The following is a 16,240-nucleotide window of genomic DNA, read 5'->3' on the forward strand; positions in this document are numbered from 1 at the left end:
GTACATAACACTTTTTCAATTCCTATCATAAGTATGAGTAGGGTCCTCAAACAATGTGTCCCTACCATACCCTCCATCAATTGCTTCTCATTATAGATAGATAGTGCGCCCATAGAAAATTTATGTTGCCCCCTAATTTTTGTTTGGAAAAAGTGGGTGACCTAATTCTATCTTGATGATTCAGGGTCGTTTCTGTTTTCAATTAGATGCCAAAAGTATAACGGAGAAATAAAGAACTAAAGAAAGAAACAAAATTAATAGAAAAAAGAATTCCAAATGATGAGGATGGATTAACGATATCTTTTTTATATATAAAAAACACATTATTGAGACTTTAGTGGTTCCGTGGACATAGATGCCTTACCATGTCATTTAAGTATTTCTGAGGAGATTTTATATCCATTTGAGCTGTCAACACTTTCTTAAGTCCTAGTACAATTTTCAACCATCACTTGTTCCAAAATTCAACATCAAACACTGAAAATGGGTCCTACGAATATTTCCGTACTATAGGTAGCACTTCTCATAGCATAAGAGAGTGAACAACTTACTTAAACTACCCAAATCTCATTCATTTCTATTCTATCTTTCCATTTCCACACTCCATTCTACCTCTCCGCCAGGGCCGGTCCTTTGAATTTGGGTGCCCTGGGCGAATCAAAAGAGTGGTGCCCCAAATTTTTTAATAATAAATACATAAGAATAAAAGAAATAACTAGATAAAATCTTCTATCAGCAGACTCAAGAGAGCCAATTGTTTGATCTACAATATATAAGAAATAGTGATTTTGGAAAGACTCTTCAGCAGACTCAAGATTCAGTTGTGTGGGTTGAGATGGATTTTCATCATAGTGTTATTTTCTACTAATTTTACGTTTTTGAATAAAAACACTTTCAATCTCCGTTTCATTCCCAATCTTTTCAGCACTAGCCTTAGCATTTACAAATTCAAATTCTCTATATTTTTTCAAATACTTGATCAAACTTTTTACTATTTTTATAGCCACATCAATACGCATGTCTTTTTTTACCAACTTTTGCTAATTTCATTAACAGCCGTTAACAATTCAAACTAAATAATCCTAGCTACTAAATATTCAAAGTTTCCAATTTCATGAGTTGCTAAAGATTCGGCTTCACTCTTAATTTTGGGATCGTTATCTTGTTCAGCTAGTTGAAGTAGTGCTTCTCTTACATATGAAGTTTGAGATTTAATTGCAGATACACTATTCACATGGCTTTCCCAAAGTGTTTATGACAATGGTTTAATAGTTAAACCTTTCACATTGTCTCTGAGAATTTTCCAACGTTTTGTCGAATGAGAAAATACAGTATAAATATGTTGTAACACTAAAAAAATATAGTATAAATACAGTATAAATATGTTAGCAGTTTGAATTAATACGTTGCATATATTACTTATCTCACTTAATTTCCCTAAAAAAATATTTAATAAAAGCTTTTCAAAATTTATTAATACAGCTTGAATCCAAAATTGGCATGGTTAGAAGATTTCTAACCTATCAAATAACATTATCAATATTATAAAAAATTCTCTATATCATTATTTTAATTTTAGTGTCTCAATTAAACTCTTTAGTCGCTAAAATTATAGATATATAATATTAATTGATTTTATTTTAGGAGAATTAATTAATTTTATTCTATTCTATATTTTATTTACGGGAAATTACATTCTTTTATTACTTTTGACTTTGTAGTGTCCCTATAATTTTGATAGTCAGTATTTTTCAAAAATAAAATTCTAACAAGTATTTTTATATTAAAAAAATTTCTTTTAATATATATAGGGGTAAAATAAAGTTTTTTGGTGCCCCTAAAATTATGGGGCCCTGGGCTCCCGCCCCGCGAGCCCGTGCTCAGGGCCACCCCTGCTCTCCGCCACATACACTATACTCTCTACATTCACATTCAAAACTTATTCTTCTTTGCGTTCCTCAAACACATGAGTGTTTGTGAAGAAACAACACAAAAACATCATCAATAAAACACAATGGAGAGCCAGGATCATCTTTCACCATCCCACGTGGACGTATCTCGACCGTCCCTTGGTTTCCCCTTGGGCACTGCACTTCTCTTGATCATCATTTTTAGCTTGAGTGGCATCCTCTCTTGTTGTTACCATTGGGATAAACTCCGTTCCCTCCGTCAATCTTTCTCAGATTCCGATCTTCAAAATGATTCAACCAATAAATCTAAACTTCACTCCACCGTAAGTATTCAATAAGCATTTCAATTTTCACACTAATTTCAGTTTTAATCTATAAAGCACAGACACCAAAAATTCGACTCTGACATCAGTAATAATTTAATAAAAATTAATCACAAGTGTCAAAGTCGGTTTTGATATAATGGTTGTAAAGTGAAGTAATTGTTATAAATTTTGTGACATTTAGAATTGAGGTACTAATGTTTTTTTTTTTTTTTGTGTTTGTGGGTGCATGGATTGAATAGGAAGAGAAGCAAAACAGAGGAGAAAGCTATTCGGTGATGATGCCAGGAGATGATGTGCCAAGATTCATAGCGATGCCGTGTCCGTGTCAGCCTTCGCGGCCGGAAAATATTGTTGTGACGGTTGTGAAACCGCCACCACCCATGAAGCCACCGCGATTAGCTATTCCTATGTATTTGTAAATAGTTAGGTAGATGGTCAATTAGTGGATTTTGATGCCATTCCATTTAATTTAATCCTTGTGTTTTTTTGGTATGTAATTATTAAAGAGCTATAAATGGTTTATAAATTTTTATTATTGAAGTAAAATTTCAATTTGTTTTTCTCTTCCTTATCTTGGTTTGAACGGATGACTAGATTTGCCAAAAGTGTGATATTTTCCATAGAACAATACTATTTTAAAATCAACATTTAACACCCATCGCCATTATATAAAGTATAAAAATATAGAAAAGTGATTTCTATGAATGAAGATGCAAGTGTCATTCAATCCAATCCAACGAAAATATATCATTCATCATATCATCTATATTATTTTTATAATTTAAACATATCATCTATATTATTTTTATAATTTAAAAATAATACTCCAGTATAATTTGATTGATTGATTACACTGTCAGTTATCCATTTTATCTTCTTAATAAAAAAATAAAATAATGATAAATTAGCCAAATACAATTATGCTTTATATATTTTGTTATGATCCTTTTCATTTTTTTAATTAATAGGTTATGCTAACTTAGACACATATTAAGTTTGTGTTAAAAAATAAAAATAAAAATAATTAATAAATTAATACAAAATTTTAAAAAAGAAATCTACATTTATATCTTAATTAGTGCCCTTTGAAAAATGTAGGTAAAAACCATTAGGCTTCTAAACCAATCTAAAGAAAATAATAACTTAAATAAGTTTAATGAATGTATAAAACTAATTTCCAAAACATTTCTAATTTTTTGAAGCAGTATCTTATATTCTAGAATATTTAGATCAAAACAAAGTTGTACATTTTGTCATTTTCTGTCCTTGAAAAAAAAACATTTCTCCTCTTTAATTAATGATTTTTTTGCCACATAAGCAAAAACTTTTTTGTTTTTTGCGGATTAAACAAAACTATTTTAATTTTTATAAAAAAATACAATCATTTTTTTTTGCTTCGCATACTATAATGACACATTTGGCATATATATATTTTATTTAATTTAATATAGTATACAATTTGATAATTGACTATATGTTCTAGAATAAACTTGCTCATTCACTTTGTCCTTAAAATACAATCAGAAATTTGTCTCTTTTGCTTATTAATTTAATTATTTATTTTTGGACATAGCTTTCAAAATAGTTTTGGATAAGTTTTGCTGTTTTGGAACATTATATATATATATCATAAAATTATTATTTATAAAAAGCCAGTTGCTCATTTATATTTGACAGGGATGTGCCATCTAAATTTGGAAACTCGTGTTATTATATAATTAGATGCTCTTACAAGTAACAAATGAATTCTCTTGTAAAAAATAACACATCAAGATGGAACAATTGAGATAGTGAGTTTTCAATTTTATCATCATGTAAAAAAAAAAAAAAACTCATAATCAGAATGGCACTCATTTGCGTAACCGAATTCAAATGAATTAATCAATATTTTCAGTATAAATAGTTAAAAGCAAATCTTATAATATCTATATGAATGAAAGAATCTTTAGTAAATTAGGATAGAGTCCAATCAGGAATAAGAATGTGCACTAAAAATGATTATGTATATGTTGATTGGATAGCTATATCAATCCTTTCCCAACTAGAATGTGCCACCGTTCGGTTGAAATTGTGATTTGATTAAAGGTGGGTAATTTGTAACTAGTCAATCATTCTATCAAGCATCAACAAAATCAACCCAAACAATGAGATTTACCTAATGTGCAAATAAATGCCAGTTTGTTTTTTTTTTTTTTTTCAAAAAAAATTTATAAAGAAATTTTTATGAAAAATTTCAAAAGAAAATTTGATTTAAATAAATATTTTTAAAATGTTATTTTAGTGAATATTTTTTTTTAGATATCAAAATTTTCAAAAATTCACTTAATTTTAAAACTATTTTAAATAGTTTTTTTATAAAAATCATTTTTAAAATATATATTTTTTTTATAAAATTGTGATTTTGACTATATTTTAATCATCAATAATGTATATTTATGTTATAGGATGTCAAAATAAGTCTTTCAATTTAGAAAAAAAACAAATATAAGAAATTTATAATATTTTAACAAATGGTTTTATAACATCCATTTTTGAAAATACAAAGAAACAAAATCTATTTTTAAAGTTAAAACAAACAGGCACGAAAGTTGTCATAAGATAATGAGATTCCTCCTACTTTTTACATTATCGCCCTTTTCTCCAAATTTATAAAATTATCGCATTTTCAAACAAGAAAGATTTAGGGGTAGTTTTTTTACTTATATATGTGTTCTTCCACCACGGTAAAAAGTCACAATTGTCCTTAACTTTCAGATATGCATATTTGAACACATATTTTTTATATATTTTTCAACTGTAACACCCCATACATAACTGACTAGTATATTATGCATGAAACGTTAAAATTGATATTGAGTATATACAAAAGCTATAGTTATAGAAAGATCCATATAAAATACAACATGAAATTCTACTAAGAAACATAATACATGAGTCTTCAATGGATCTTGCACAGCGGAATGTCAAAACCAACGAGGTCTTCGAGCCAACACCACTTCCAAGTCTTCAGTCCAAACCTGTTACTGACCAAACGCTACTAAACCACACCTGAAAAAAATATAAGTTGATTGGGGTGAGATTACTAAATCTCAGTGAGTCCCCCTATCTTACGGGTTCACTCGGTCCTACAAGGTACATGCAAACAAACGGATCCGCCGTGGATCCGGGGTTTACCTCACGGCCAGGTACAAATACACAACAGGGACAATATCACCATTAGAAGTCTCGTGACTAACCAATGAGATATCATTAAACACACAAAAAACACACAAGTATGATGTTGCTAGTACAATCACGTCGCCATGATTGTACCAACCCACCGGAGAGGACCTACTGATATTGCCTATGTGGCATCACTAGGGGTGAATAAGCAAGTGATCATACCGATATGGTATCACTATCTCACCGTACCAACATCCGATGTTTTCCTGCCAGAGGAAATGCCTTTTTCAGTACATGGTGAGTATACACCAGATCATTCCCACCAAGCACTAGCATTTCTTTAGGTAACACGATGAGTATACACCAGATCATTCCCATCGAGTACCCACATATATCATACCGATCAATGAGTATACACCAGATCATTCCCATTGAGAGCGGTGAATATGCCCAGCTATCCCTTCCCACCAATGAGTATACACCAGATCATTCCCATTGGCGGCCATCCACGGAGCATACACCAGATCATTCCCGCGTGGAGGGGGACATAAAGATGACGACATACGCAATGAGTATACACCAGATCATTCCCATTGCGTACTCGTTAATGCACAAAATCACAACATACATGATGAGTATACACCAGATCATTCCCATCAAGTATGCATATAATCATATCCGAAAGTTGACCAGAACAAACATAAATCAAGTGATCATTGTCACACATATCATCAAGCCATAATAGCATTTATCATCATAAAGCATTCAAATATAATGCATTAATTAATGATCCGCATACGGAGAATCAACACATCCATGATCATTAACAGCATTAACATGATCAAATATAATTTAAACAAGTCTCACACGACTAAGGAGGCGTTCGGTTCTCTATTCGGAACGGAACTGCTCTCGGGGGAGTTAGTAACGTAAAATCTCGCCCGACGAGGCGCACTAAGTGGGGTTCCAATATTATTAAATCAAACATTCTGGTTTGGGGACCTATTTCATTAGATAGTACATGTTACTAGCTTTCCAACGATATAAAGTTTGCGCGAAACGGACTTACGACGCAAAAGTTATGAATTTCCGAAGTTTTGGAAAATCTGCCCAACAGCAATGTAACGGGTTACATGAATCATGTAACCGGTTACATCACTGTAAAACTGCGTTTTTCACCCTTTTTCACACATGTAACCGGTTACGTCAACCATGTAACCGGTTACATGACTGACAGTCCCAAAAATCTGCATTTTAAAGTTCTAACTCTAATCCAACTTCACTCCAAATAAATCCTAACATGCCTAACAATTTAAATCATGTTTATACATACATATATCATAATTTAGCAGGAATAGGCATAGAGTGTCAACATGCAACATCAATTATATCCAAAATTCCAAACTCATTGTTTAATTATGCATGTATCACATTGATCACAAGCTAAACCCTTGAACATGTAATTTCCCAAATCCTACCCACATTCCTAACTATGAGACTCACCTTGCATCAATGGGGCTTTGGATGATGAACATGCTGCAATTGAGCTCCTCCCTTGACCAAAACTCCAACTCCCAATTCATCAAACCCGTAGCCCATTCTTCATCACATTCAGCATTCATGTCCCAACTTCAGACTCGTTTTTCTCCTCCAAAACAGAAGCTATAAATGCGAACCATAGGTGCAAATCGAAGAGAAATTTGTTAGCTTTCCAATGGGACCAGAATCGCTACGATCGGAGTTACGAGTTGAGAGATATACCTGATTTAGTGGAGCTGTATCAAGGTTGCGAAAATGCTCTTGTTGGCTTGATTGTTCTTTCTCTTTGTGCTTCTAACTCTTTCACTTTCATAAAAATCTGAATTAGAAAAATAGTGCTCTTACCTAATTGGTCTTAGCCCATGCAATAGAGGTTAATGTCTCATTTGCCCTCTAACTAAGTCATATTCACCAAATTGCCATTTTGTTGGTTTCTAATCACTCTCTTTGGATCCTAACCATTCCAAATAAACATTCTCTTAACAATTGTTAATGATGCTTAATAGTATGTTGACACTTATTAGTCATTAGGCATCACTAAATATTCATGCTTTGAGAAATAGGGATGTTACATTCTCCCCCCCTTAATTTGAATTCGTCCTCGAATTCTTCCGTTCACCAAGAAAACCAACTATTCATATCTATCAAACCAAGAGAGAGAATGTTACTCGCATTCCTCTTTAGATAATCTCGCTACTCTGTCTGATGGTCATTCGGTACGAAGAAACATAATCTGCCAAGATGCTTGCATCCCACTACACATGATTAGAAACCTTAACTCTCAAGCAACACTTCTAATCTGATACTTCGTCTTGACACACCTGGGGAAAGGGTCCTCGACCTTTACTGCTCTGCACTAAATCTCCAAAACTTCAAAAACTCCAATAACCCACTCATGTCGGATATCCTTCGTTTCATTCTCTGATGTGTTCACCCTCGTTCAACAAACATTACTGATCCACTCAGCTCCTTGAATTATTTCCCGTTTGAGAATTACTGCCACCACGTCACTTCTGCGGTAACACTTCGAATTATTCTCCATTCGAGTCCATACAATATCATTAGGTGATCTCCAAATTCCTCGGTCTTAACCTCTGGTTCCTAAAGTCTTAGGATGATTGTTCCAAATTTATCTTTACTTATACAACTGTCACCGTAAACCGCGAAGGTGTAATCGTCTTGCAACTATCGCCTTGACATTCGACAACTTCGAACAAGATTCTGACCTGTAACCATTGTACCAGTCTTCCTGTACAATCATAGTACACAAGGCATAACCACAGAGAACTTGCGCCAACTGAATGTCCTCTCTAGCCTTCAGCATTTCGACGGTCTGATACTCAGTCCAATCCTTGTGACTTGCAAGCTAAACTGATGACCTACGAACATCGGACCGCATGCCATCCACAAAATGTATTCCCAAGTTGGCCCATAGACAACACCTCTCGAGTTTATGGTGGATCCTCGAGTGACTGGAATGAACGAAACGCTGCTTCGACAATTTCCCTTAGGAACATACTTTCATCCCAACATAGAGTCCTACAAATAGTCCGTTCGTTCCTACCTCAGACCTATCTGATTCTTCCTTGATCCGTTGCGCTACTCTGATTCCACAAGTCACATACCTTGAAATCCTCTGAGTCACGTTATATCCATAATTCACTTGGTTTCCATTAATACACAATAATTCCTTATCCACAGTTGTCCGATTACAACACGTGTCAGAACTCTATATACATCCATCATCGACTACTACTCTTTGAAGTTGCGTACTTTCCAGAATCAAGCTTCTACTTACTCTGCCATTCCATATAGTTCATCTACCACAGCTTAGGTACATGTTTCATCCTCAGGACATTGAAACCCAAATACTCACTGACTTAGAGGTTCTTCCCTGTTACTGATTTCCACAGCATACAACTGCTATGTTTTTCATTCCAATAAATCTTTGTTGCTCAACCGGTACGTCGAACCCTTCACGTCGTACTGTAGCTCATGATAACTCTAGCAGTTTTACACAACTTCTACCCAACCATACACCTTCATTCTCTTAGCGTAGTATCACCTCTGATAACTCGTGTGACTTACTGATATAACAATCCACCCATAGCCACACTCCATTCACACAGTCATCTAATGTCTGTTCCACCTCTGAATCTGACACTAAACTGGCTTCCTCGGAGGCTGCATCCTTCATTGCAGTGCTCCCAACGGTCTGAGTGTAGTCACAATGCAAGAAATTGCACTTTGTATTTCGAACATATCTCTTATAGACTCCTCGGAAGTTCTCAAACCAAAATGTCTATGCTTTACCAGGATTGACACTTCTCCACTCAGAGTATCTAGCAATACCTTACCAGACACATCACACATCGAACTAGTCCAAGACACAATTCGCATATTCCATCACCGGTCGCCAATGGTACATGATAGCCACTCACTATGCTGACCAGGATATCATGACCGCACATAAGTTTCACTCTAGGCACCCATGCAAAATTGCCAACTTAACACTTCACGAAACGAGAACATCCCCAAGGCACAATCGGGTACTAACTCATGCGATCACGATCACTCAGAGTCTCCATAAGTATAGTATTGGATCTTGATCCATTTCACCATCAGCTGTCTAGTTATTCCTCTACTATCGAGCGCGACATATGGATTCTTATCCATCATACCTTATGAGAGTTTGGATCAGTGTCTCACGAGTGCCAAATCAGAATTCTACCTTGAGCTTCGGATCACCTTTGTCCCACACATGTCGGAAAAAGGATTACTCACGCATCTTGTGCACGATAGAGATACTGTGGCATTATACCCGTCTGGTAGTACCAACATGGTGGTCCAACTCCGAGGCCATGTATCTAGGTAACCTACCTCAGTGGCGTATAATGATCTCCACGCGTATCCTAGAGTCACAACCGACAAGTGTCTGAACAGGCTTCCAATAGGCTCATCGTTCCTCAAATCCTTCGAATCACACCCCTCAGGATGCTAAAACCTGAGAGTGCTACACACCAAGGTTTACTTACTCGGAAAGCCAACACGGCAAGCACGAAGATTTGAAGTTCAACTTCGGATCACCATGCAGTGCGCGTACCCACTCGTCCTACGCATGCATGAGATTCCAAGGATAATTCAGTTCAGATAGGAACACTATGGTTCCTAACAACCAACATAACTGCGATCATCCTACTGACGTCCCGGATAGATCTTAGTTCTTACTCGCCTGAACGCCCAACGCCAAGCGTAGTTCTATGGCTTCACTCGGGGTCAGACAAACAACAACTAACAAGAACTTAGGTCACTGCATCTCACGTTTCTACATCATTTCATATTCCATCTAGCGTAGTTCTAGAACTTAAATACAAAATGATAAGAACGGAAATGCATGCCCTCTTCCACCGACAAGGTATTCAAGCTTCGCCAATCTTAAGTTACCAAGCTCATACATTCCACCAACATCTACTAGGTAACTACTCTCACTTAAGGTACTTCAAGTTGGATCAGGATCTAATACTTCATCCATCCAATTACTGTCCGTACTAGCACAAACAGAAAGGTCTGACTCCTCTGTCCGCATTTCCAAAGGTTATTTTGTCCTATCAGCTCACCCGTCACACTTAACACCGACAGCATCATCAGTACTGAATCCTACTAATTCCCAGCTCAACAACTTCGGAGAAAGTCACTAACAAGGCTCCTACTCAATCCTATTTGGACTTCCCTTGCTATTACCAAGACTTAGAGAAAGTTTACTTCGTCCAATCAAAATCCTGGGGGTTCTAGCTGTCTCCATCCACACCTTGACAGTTTGGGTATTACTACTTCGTGTCGAACGCTCTCCTTAATCTTGATGACCCCAATATCATCCACTTAAAACCAACAATTCATTACTCATCCCACTCCAACAACTTAGGTTCACAACCTTGCAGGTTTTACGAGTCCTCGTGGCGGCTCTGCCGTAATTCTACTGTCTCACACGCAGTCGATGAGTTGAGCAAGTTCAACAACTGAATGAGATTTCAGTAAAATCAGGCTAGCAATCGCACACTTGAGAGGAGGAAAAGGAATTGCTAGTGATGTCTCATGGCTCGGCCGCGAATCGACCTGCTCTGATACCAACTGTAACACCCCATACATAACTGACTAGTATATTATGCATGAAACGTTAAAATTGATATTGAGTACATACAAAAGCTATAGTTATAGAAAGATCCATATAAAATACAACATGAAATTCTACTAAGAAACATAATACATGAGTCTTCAATGGATCTTGCACAGCGGAATGTCAAAACCAACGAGGTCTTCGAGCCAACACCACTTCCAAGTCTTCAGTCCAAACCTGTTACTGACCAAACGCTACTAAACCACACCTGAAAAAAAATATAATTTGATTGGGGTGAGATTACTAAATCTCAGTGAGTCCCCCTATCTTACGGGTTCACTCGGTCCTACAAGGTACATGCAAACAAACGGATCCGCCGTGGATCCGGGGTTTACCTCACGGCCAGGTACAAATACACAACAGGGACAATATCACCATTAGAAGTCCCGTGACTAACCAATGAGATATCATTAAACACACAAACAACACACAAGTATGATGTTGCTAGTACAATCACGTCGCCATGATTGTACCAACCCACCGGAGAGGACCTACTGATATTGCCTATGTGGCATCACTAGGGGTGAATAAGCAAGTGATCATACCGATATGGTATCACTATCTCACCGTACCAACATCCGATGTTTTCCTGCCAGAGGAAATGCCTTTTTCAGTACATGGTGAGTATACACCAGATCATTCCCACCAAGCACTAGCATTTCTTTAGGTAACACGATGAGTATACACCAGATCATTCCCATCGAGTACCCACATATATCATACCGATCAATGAGTATACACCAGATCATTCCCATTGAGAGCGGTGAATATGCCCAGCTATCCCTTCCCACCAATGAGTATACACCAGATCATTCCCATTGGCGGCCATCCACGGAGCATACACCAGATCATTCCCGCGTGGAGGGGGACATAAAGATGACGACATACGCAATGAGTATACACCAGATCATTCCCATTGCGTACTCGTTAATGCACAAAATCACAACATACATGATGAGTATACACCAGATCATTCCCATCAAGTATGCATATAATCATATCCGAAAGTTGACCAGAACAAACATAAATCAAGTGATCATTGTCACACAAATCATCAAGCCATAATAGCATTTATCATCATAAAGCATTCAAATATAATGAATTAATTAATGATCCGCATACGGAGAATCAACACATCCATGATCATTAACAGCATTAACATGATCAAATATAATTTAAACAAGTCTCACACGACTAAGGAGGCGTTCGGTTCTCTATTCGGAACGGAACTGCTCTCGGGGGAGTTAGTAACGTAAAATCTCGCCCGACGAGGCGCACTAAGTGGGGTTCCAATATTATTAAATCAAACATTCTGGTTTGGGGACCTATTTCATTAGATAGTACATGTTACTAGCTTTCCAACGATATAAAGTTTGCGCGAAACGGACTTACGACGCAAAAGTTATGAATTTCCGAAGTTTTGGAAAATCTGCCCAACAGCAATGTAACGGGTTACATGAATCATGTAACCGGTTACATCACTGTAAAACTGTGTTTTTCACCCTTTTTCACACATGTAACCGGTTACGTCAACAATGTAACCGGTTACATGACTGACAGTCCCAAAAATCTGCATTTTAAAGTTCTAACTCTAATCCAACTTCACTCCAAATAAATCCCAACATGCCACAACAATTTAAATCATGTTTATACATACATATATCATAATTTAGCAGGAATAGGCATAGAGTGTCAACATGCAACATCAATTATATCCAAAATTCCAAACTCATTGTTTAATTATGCATGTATCACATTGATCACAAGCTAAACCCTTGAACATGTAATTTCCCAAATCCTACCCACATTCCTAACTATGGGACTCACCTTGCATCAATGGGGCTTTGGATGATGAACATGCTGCAATTGAGCTCCTCCCTTGACCAAAACTCCAACTCCCAATTCATCAAACCCGTAGCCCATTCTTCATCACATTCAGCATGCATGTCCCAACTTCAGACTCATTTTTCTCCTCCAAAACAGAAGCTATAAATGCGAACCATAGGTGCAAATCGAAGAGAAATTCGTTAGCTTTCCAATGGGACCAGAATCGCTACGATCGGAGTTACGAGTTGAGAGATATACCTGATTTAGTGGAGCTGTATCAAGGTTGCGAAAATGCTCTTGTTGGCTTGATTGTTCTTTCTCTTTGTGCTTCTAACTCTTTCACTTTCATAAAAATCTGAATTAGAAAAATAGTGCTCTTACCTAATTGGTCTTAGCCCATGCAATAGAGGTTAATGTCTCATTTGCCCTCTAACTAAGTCATATTCACCAAATTGCCATTTTGTTGGTTTCTAATCACTCTCTTTGGATCCTAACCATTCCAAATAAACATTCTCTTAACAATTGTTAATGATGCTTAATAGTATGTTGACACTTATTAGTCATTAGGCATCACTAAATATTCATGCTTTGAGAAATAGGGATGTTACATCAACGCAAATTGATGAGAAGTTATTTTTTTGCCAATTTTTTTTAATCAAAGAGAGATATATATTAATTCAAAAAAATCAATGACAATACACGGCGATCGCTCACGATCCAGCCAACCAACAAAAAACAAAAGGATCAAAGCAAGACTAGGACATATATGCCGCTAAATGGGACCTAATCTTCTTAAACATCCAGCCTCTATACACAATTTTTTCAAGAATTCTATCCTTAGTGTTAGCTATGCTATCCTGTTGAAATATAATTCTATTCCTATGAAGCCAAATCTCATGAACAGCTTCAGTTAAAGCCAATTTGAGCCAAGACGATTTCCATCCTTTCTTTTTAGTATAGGCAACAGCTCGCTGTATCTCAAGGAACCACTTTGCAGGAATGTGATCAAGCTCTAACCATAAAAGCACAGCTTCCCAAATGTCTTTGGTCACACGGCAATCAAAGAACAAATGGTCCACTATTTCCTCAGCTTCAAAACAAAGACTGCAACATCTATCTTGAATGATTCCAAAGAGTGACACACACACACATGAGGTCTCGCATAGTTATGCTTGAGCATAAATCTCCAGTGCAATCTGATGTTGTCTTCTAGAATGTCTCTATAGAATCTTTCATCTAAAATCGAGCACTCTGCAGCATAGTATCCCAAGTGTGCTGGATCGTCGGTATAAGATCAGTTTGCTGCATAATACCCTTCATCATCCAGGACCAACTTGGTTTACTCTGAGTGGTAAGAATATTAGCATTCTTCAAATAATATATATGAATCCACTTAACCCACAAGTTGTCTGATTTCCTGCAAATGTTCCATAAACATTTTAATAAGCAAATTTTGATCCAAACAGCCAGATTGATAATATCAAAACCACCCTGATAATACGGTTTGCAAACTGACTCCCAAGCCACTGGGCTCCTTTTCTTGATTTCCATACTGCCAGCCCACACAAGAGAACGAAAAATGGCCACAATCTTGTGAATAACAAATTTAGGGAGCGGGAAACATTGCATCCAAAACTGAGCAATAGCAAACGAAACGCTTCTAACTAATTGAAATCTCCCAGCATAGCTAAGAAGCTTAGATGTCCAGTGTTTCACTTTGCTAAGAATCCAATCAATTAGAGGGAGGTAATGAGCAATAGTAAGACGCTTACTTGAGAGGGGAACCCCTAAGTAACGGAAGGGAAGGATGCTTTCATCAAACTTGGTGAGCATTTGCAAGTCAAGTTTAGTCCTCTCATCCTTTCCACCATAGTAGGCCTTGCATTTTTGGGGATTAATAATCAAACATGTGGAAGCAGAAAAAGTAGTAATAGTTTGGAGAAGAAATTCCACAGAACCGTGACCACCTTTACAAAAAAGTAAAACATCGTCTGTGAAGATCAAGTCAGTTGTGGCCAACTTTTTACACTTGGAATGATGATGGAAATTTGGGTACTTTTGCATTTTGGTTAGGAGCCTATGAAAATATTCCATCATTAGGACAAATAGCAAGGGGGAGATAGGATCCCCTTGTCTAATTGCCAAAATTTAATTTGGATGAATCTCTATATGTGTATAAGGTTATTCCGAAGATTCATCTCTATAAACAACATTAATTTAAAATTTAGTGGGTGGTACGGAGATGCATCTCCAGACGAGATGAATACATTTTCCCGCACTAGAACCTTCCTTCTTCCTCCTTCATTTGTCTCAGCACTCACTAAAACTAAAAGAAAATCCAACTGACACTTCCTTAGCCATTTAAGCTTTTCATCCAATCAAGCTTTTCACTGCATTGTACTTCATTTTCTCCAAAGCTTCTCACTACATTCAAGCTTCTCTTCCACAACATAGATTTGGTAAGTTTTTCAAAAGTCATTCCTTTTTTGTGTTTTAAATGATTTTTTTTAGGAAAAATAAGTTGTTTAAGTTGCATTAGGTAGTGTGCACTCGAAATAGGTAGCCTAAATGGACATGCATTGAAAGTTGTTTGGAGTTTAGGGTTGTAATTGCATTTTTCCATTTCTGCAAAATTGCATCTTTATCTAGAGATGCATCTCTGATTTGTGTCTGGAAAAAATTTGGTTGAATTTGTGATGTGGCTGTCTGGTTTTATTGCAGGTGCCATGGCTAAAAATAACCCCGGCAGAATCAGGCTCGACCGTGTATCTCAAACACCATCGTTACACCATGAGAGGGCCGCAACCAGGACCACGAGGCCACAAGTTGATGATGACTCGTTTGATGGGAAACCTATGTTGACGTGGTTTACCTTCGTTACTTTATCGATTTAATTGTGATTAATGAGTACAACTGAGGGACGCCTATTTGGTCTACTATTGAAGCGGTAAAGCAGCAAGCAACAAAAATTTTGGAAGTATTTATCCGGGAATTTATCGTCTCCACAGAGATTAGTGCTTCCGAACTGCCATTCAACAGTTTCCGCAATTATGAGTTTGGATTGAATTTGTTAAAGATAAAAATGGAAAAGTAAATATTAACACAAAATAATTCATTCTTTAGAGAGAAGAAACTTATTAAGCATGCATATAATTTACTTATCACAAACTTAAACGTATCTACCAGTTCCACTCTACCTACAATACTCGTCAAAATCATCAAGCATCACTCACACCCTAAGTCATTTCTAACCCAAAGTAGAGAGAACTACTATATCATCTCGGCGATGATCTCTCAGTCAA

General features: G+C 36.5%; 2 protein-coding genes and 1 long non-coding RNA gene across 4 annotated transcripts; 1 reads left to right on the top strand and 2 right to left on the bottom strand.

The window, feature by feature from the left end:
* Positions 1–1,930: 1,930 nt before the first annotated feature.
* Positions 1,931–2,803, top strand: LOC131617231 (uncharacterized protein At5g65660-like). The gene is made up of 2 exons (XM_058888570.1): positions 1,931–2,233; positions 2,476–2,803. Exons 1-2 carry the CDS (start codon positions 2,015–2,017, stop codon positions 2,653–2,655), a joined length of 399 nt encoding a protein of 132 aa, XP_058744553.1. The 5' UTR covers positions 1,931–2,014; the 3' UTR covers positions 2,656–2,803.
* A 2,208-nt stretch (positions 2,804–5,011) lies between these two features.
* Positions 5,012–13,538, bottom strand: LOC131620592 (uncharacterized). Of its 2 annotated transcripts, XR_009289189.1 has the most exons (5): positions 13,197–13,538; positions 12,939–13,097; positions 7,160–11,319; positions 6,902–7,060; positions 5,012–5,284 (listed from the first exon to the last, which is right to left on the bottom strand). It is a non-coding gene; the product is annotated as an uncharacterized LOC131620592 (long non-coding RNA). The 2 variants fall into 2 exon arrangements; XR_009289188.1 differs by having other exon boundaries at positions 6,902–11,319.
* Positions 13,539–13,693: 155 nt separating this feature from the next.
* LOC131619086 (uncharacterized) lies at positions 13,694–15,002 on the bottom strand. Its single transcript, XM_058890226.1, has 3 exons — positions 14,440–15,002; positions 14,189–14,355; positions 13,694–14,028 (listed from the first exon to the last, which is right to left on the bottom strand). The coding sequence occupies exons 1-3, from the start codon at positions 15,000–15,002 to the stop codon at positions 13,694–13,696; spliced, it is 1,065 nt and encodes a 354-aa protein (XP_058746209.1).
* Positions 15,003–16,240: the final 1,238 nt, after the last annotated feature.

Source organism: Vicia villosa, linkage group LG7, assembly GCF_029867415.1.
Source record: "Vicia villosa cultivar HV-30 ecotype Madison, WI linkage group LG7, Vvil1.0, whole genome shotgun sequence".
In the NCBI taxonomy this organism is placed as follows: domain Eukaryota; kingdom Viridiplantae; phylum Streptophyta; class Magnoliopsida; order Fabales; family Fabaceae; genus Vicia; species Vicia villosa.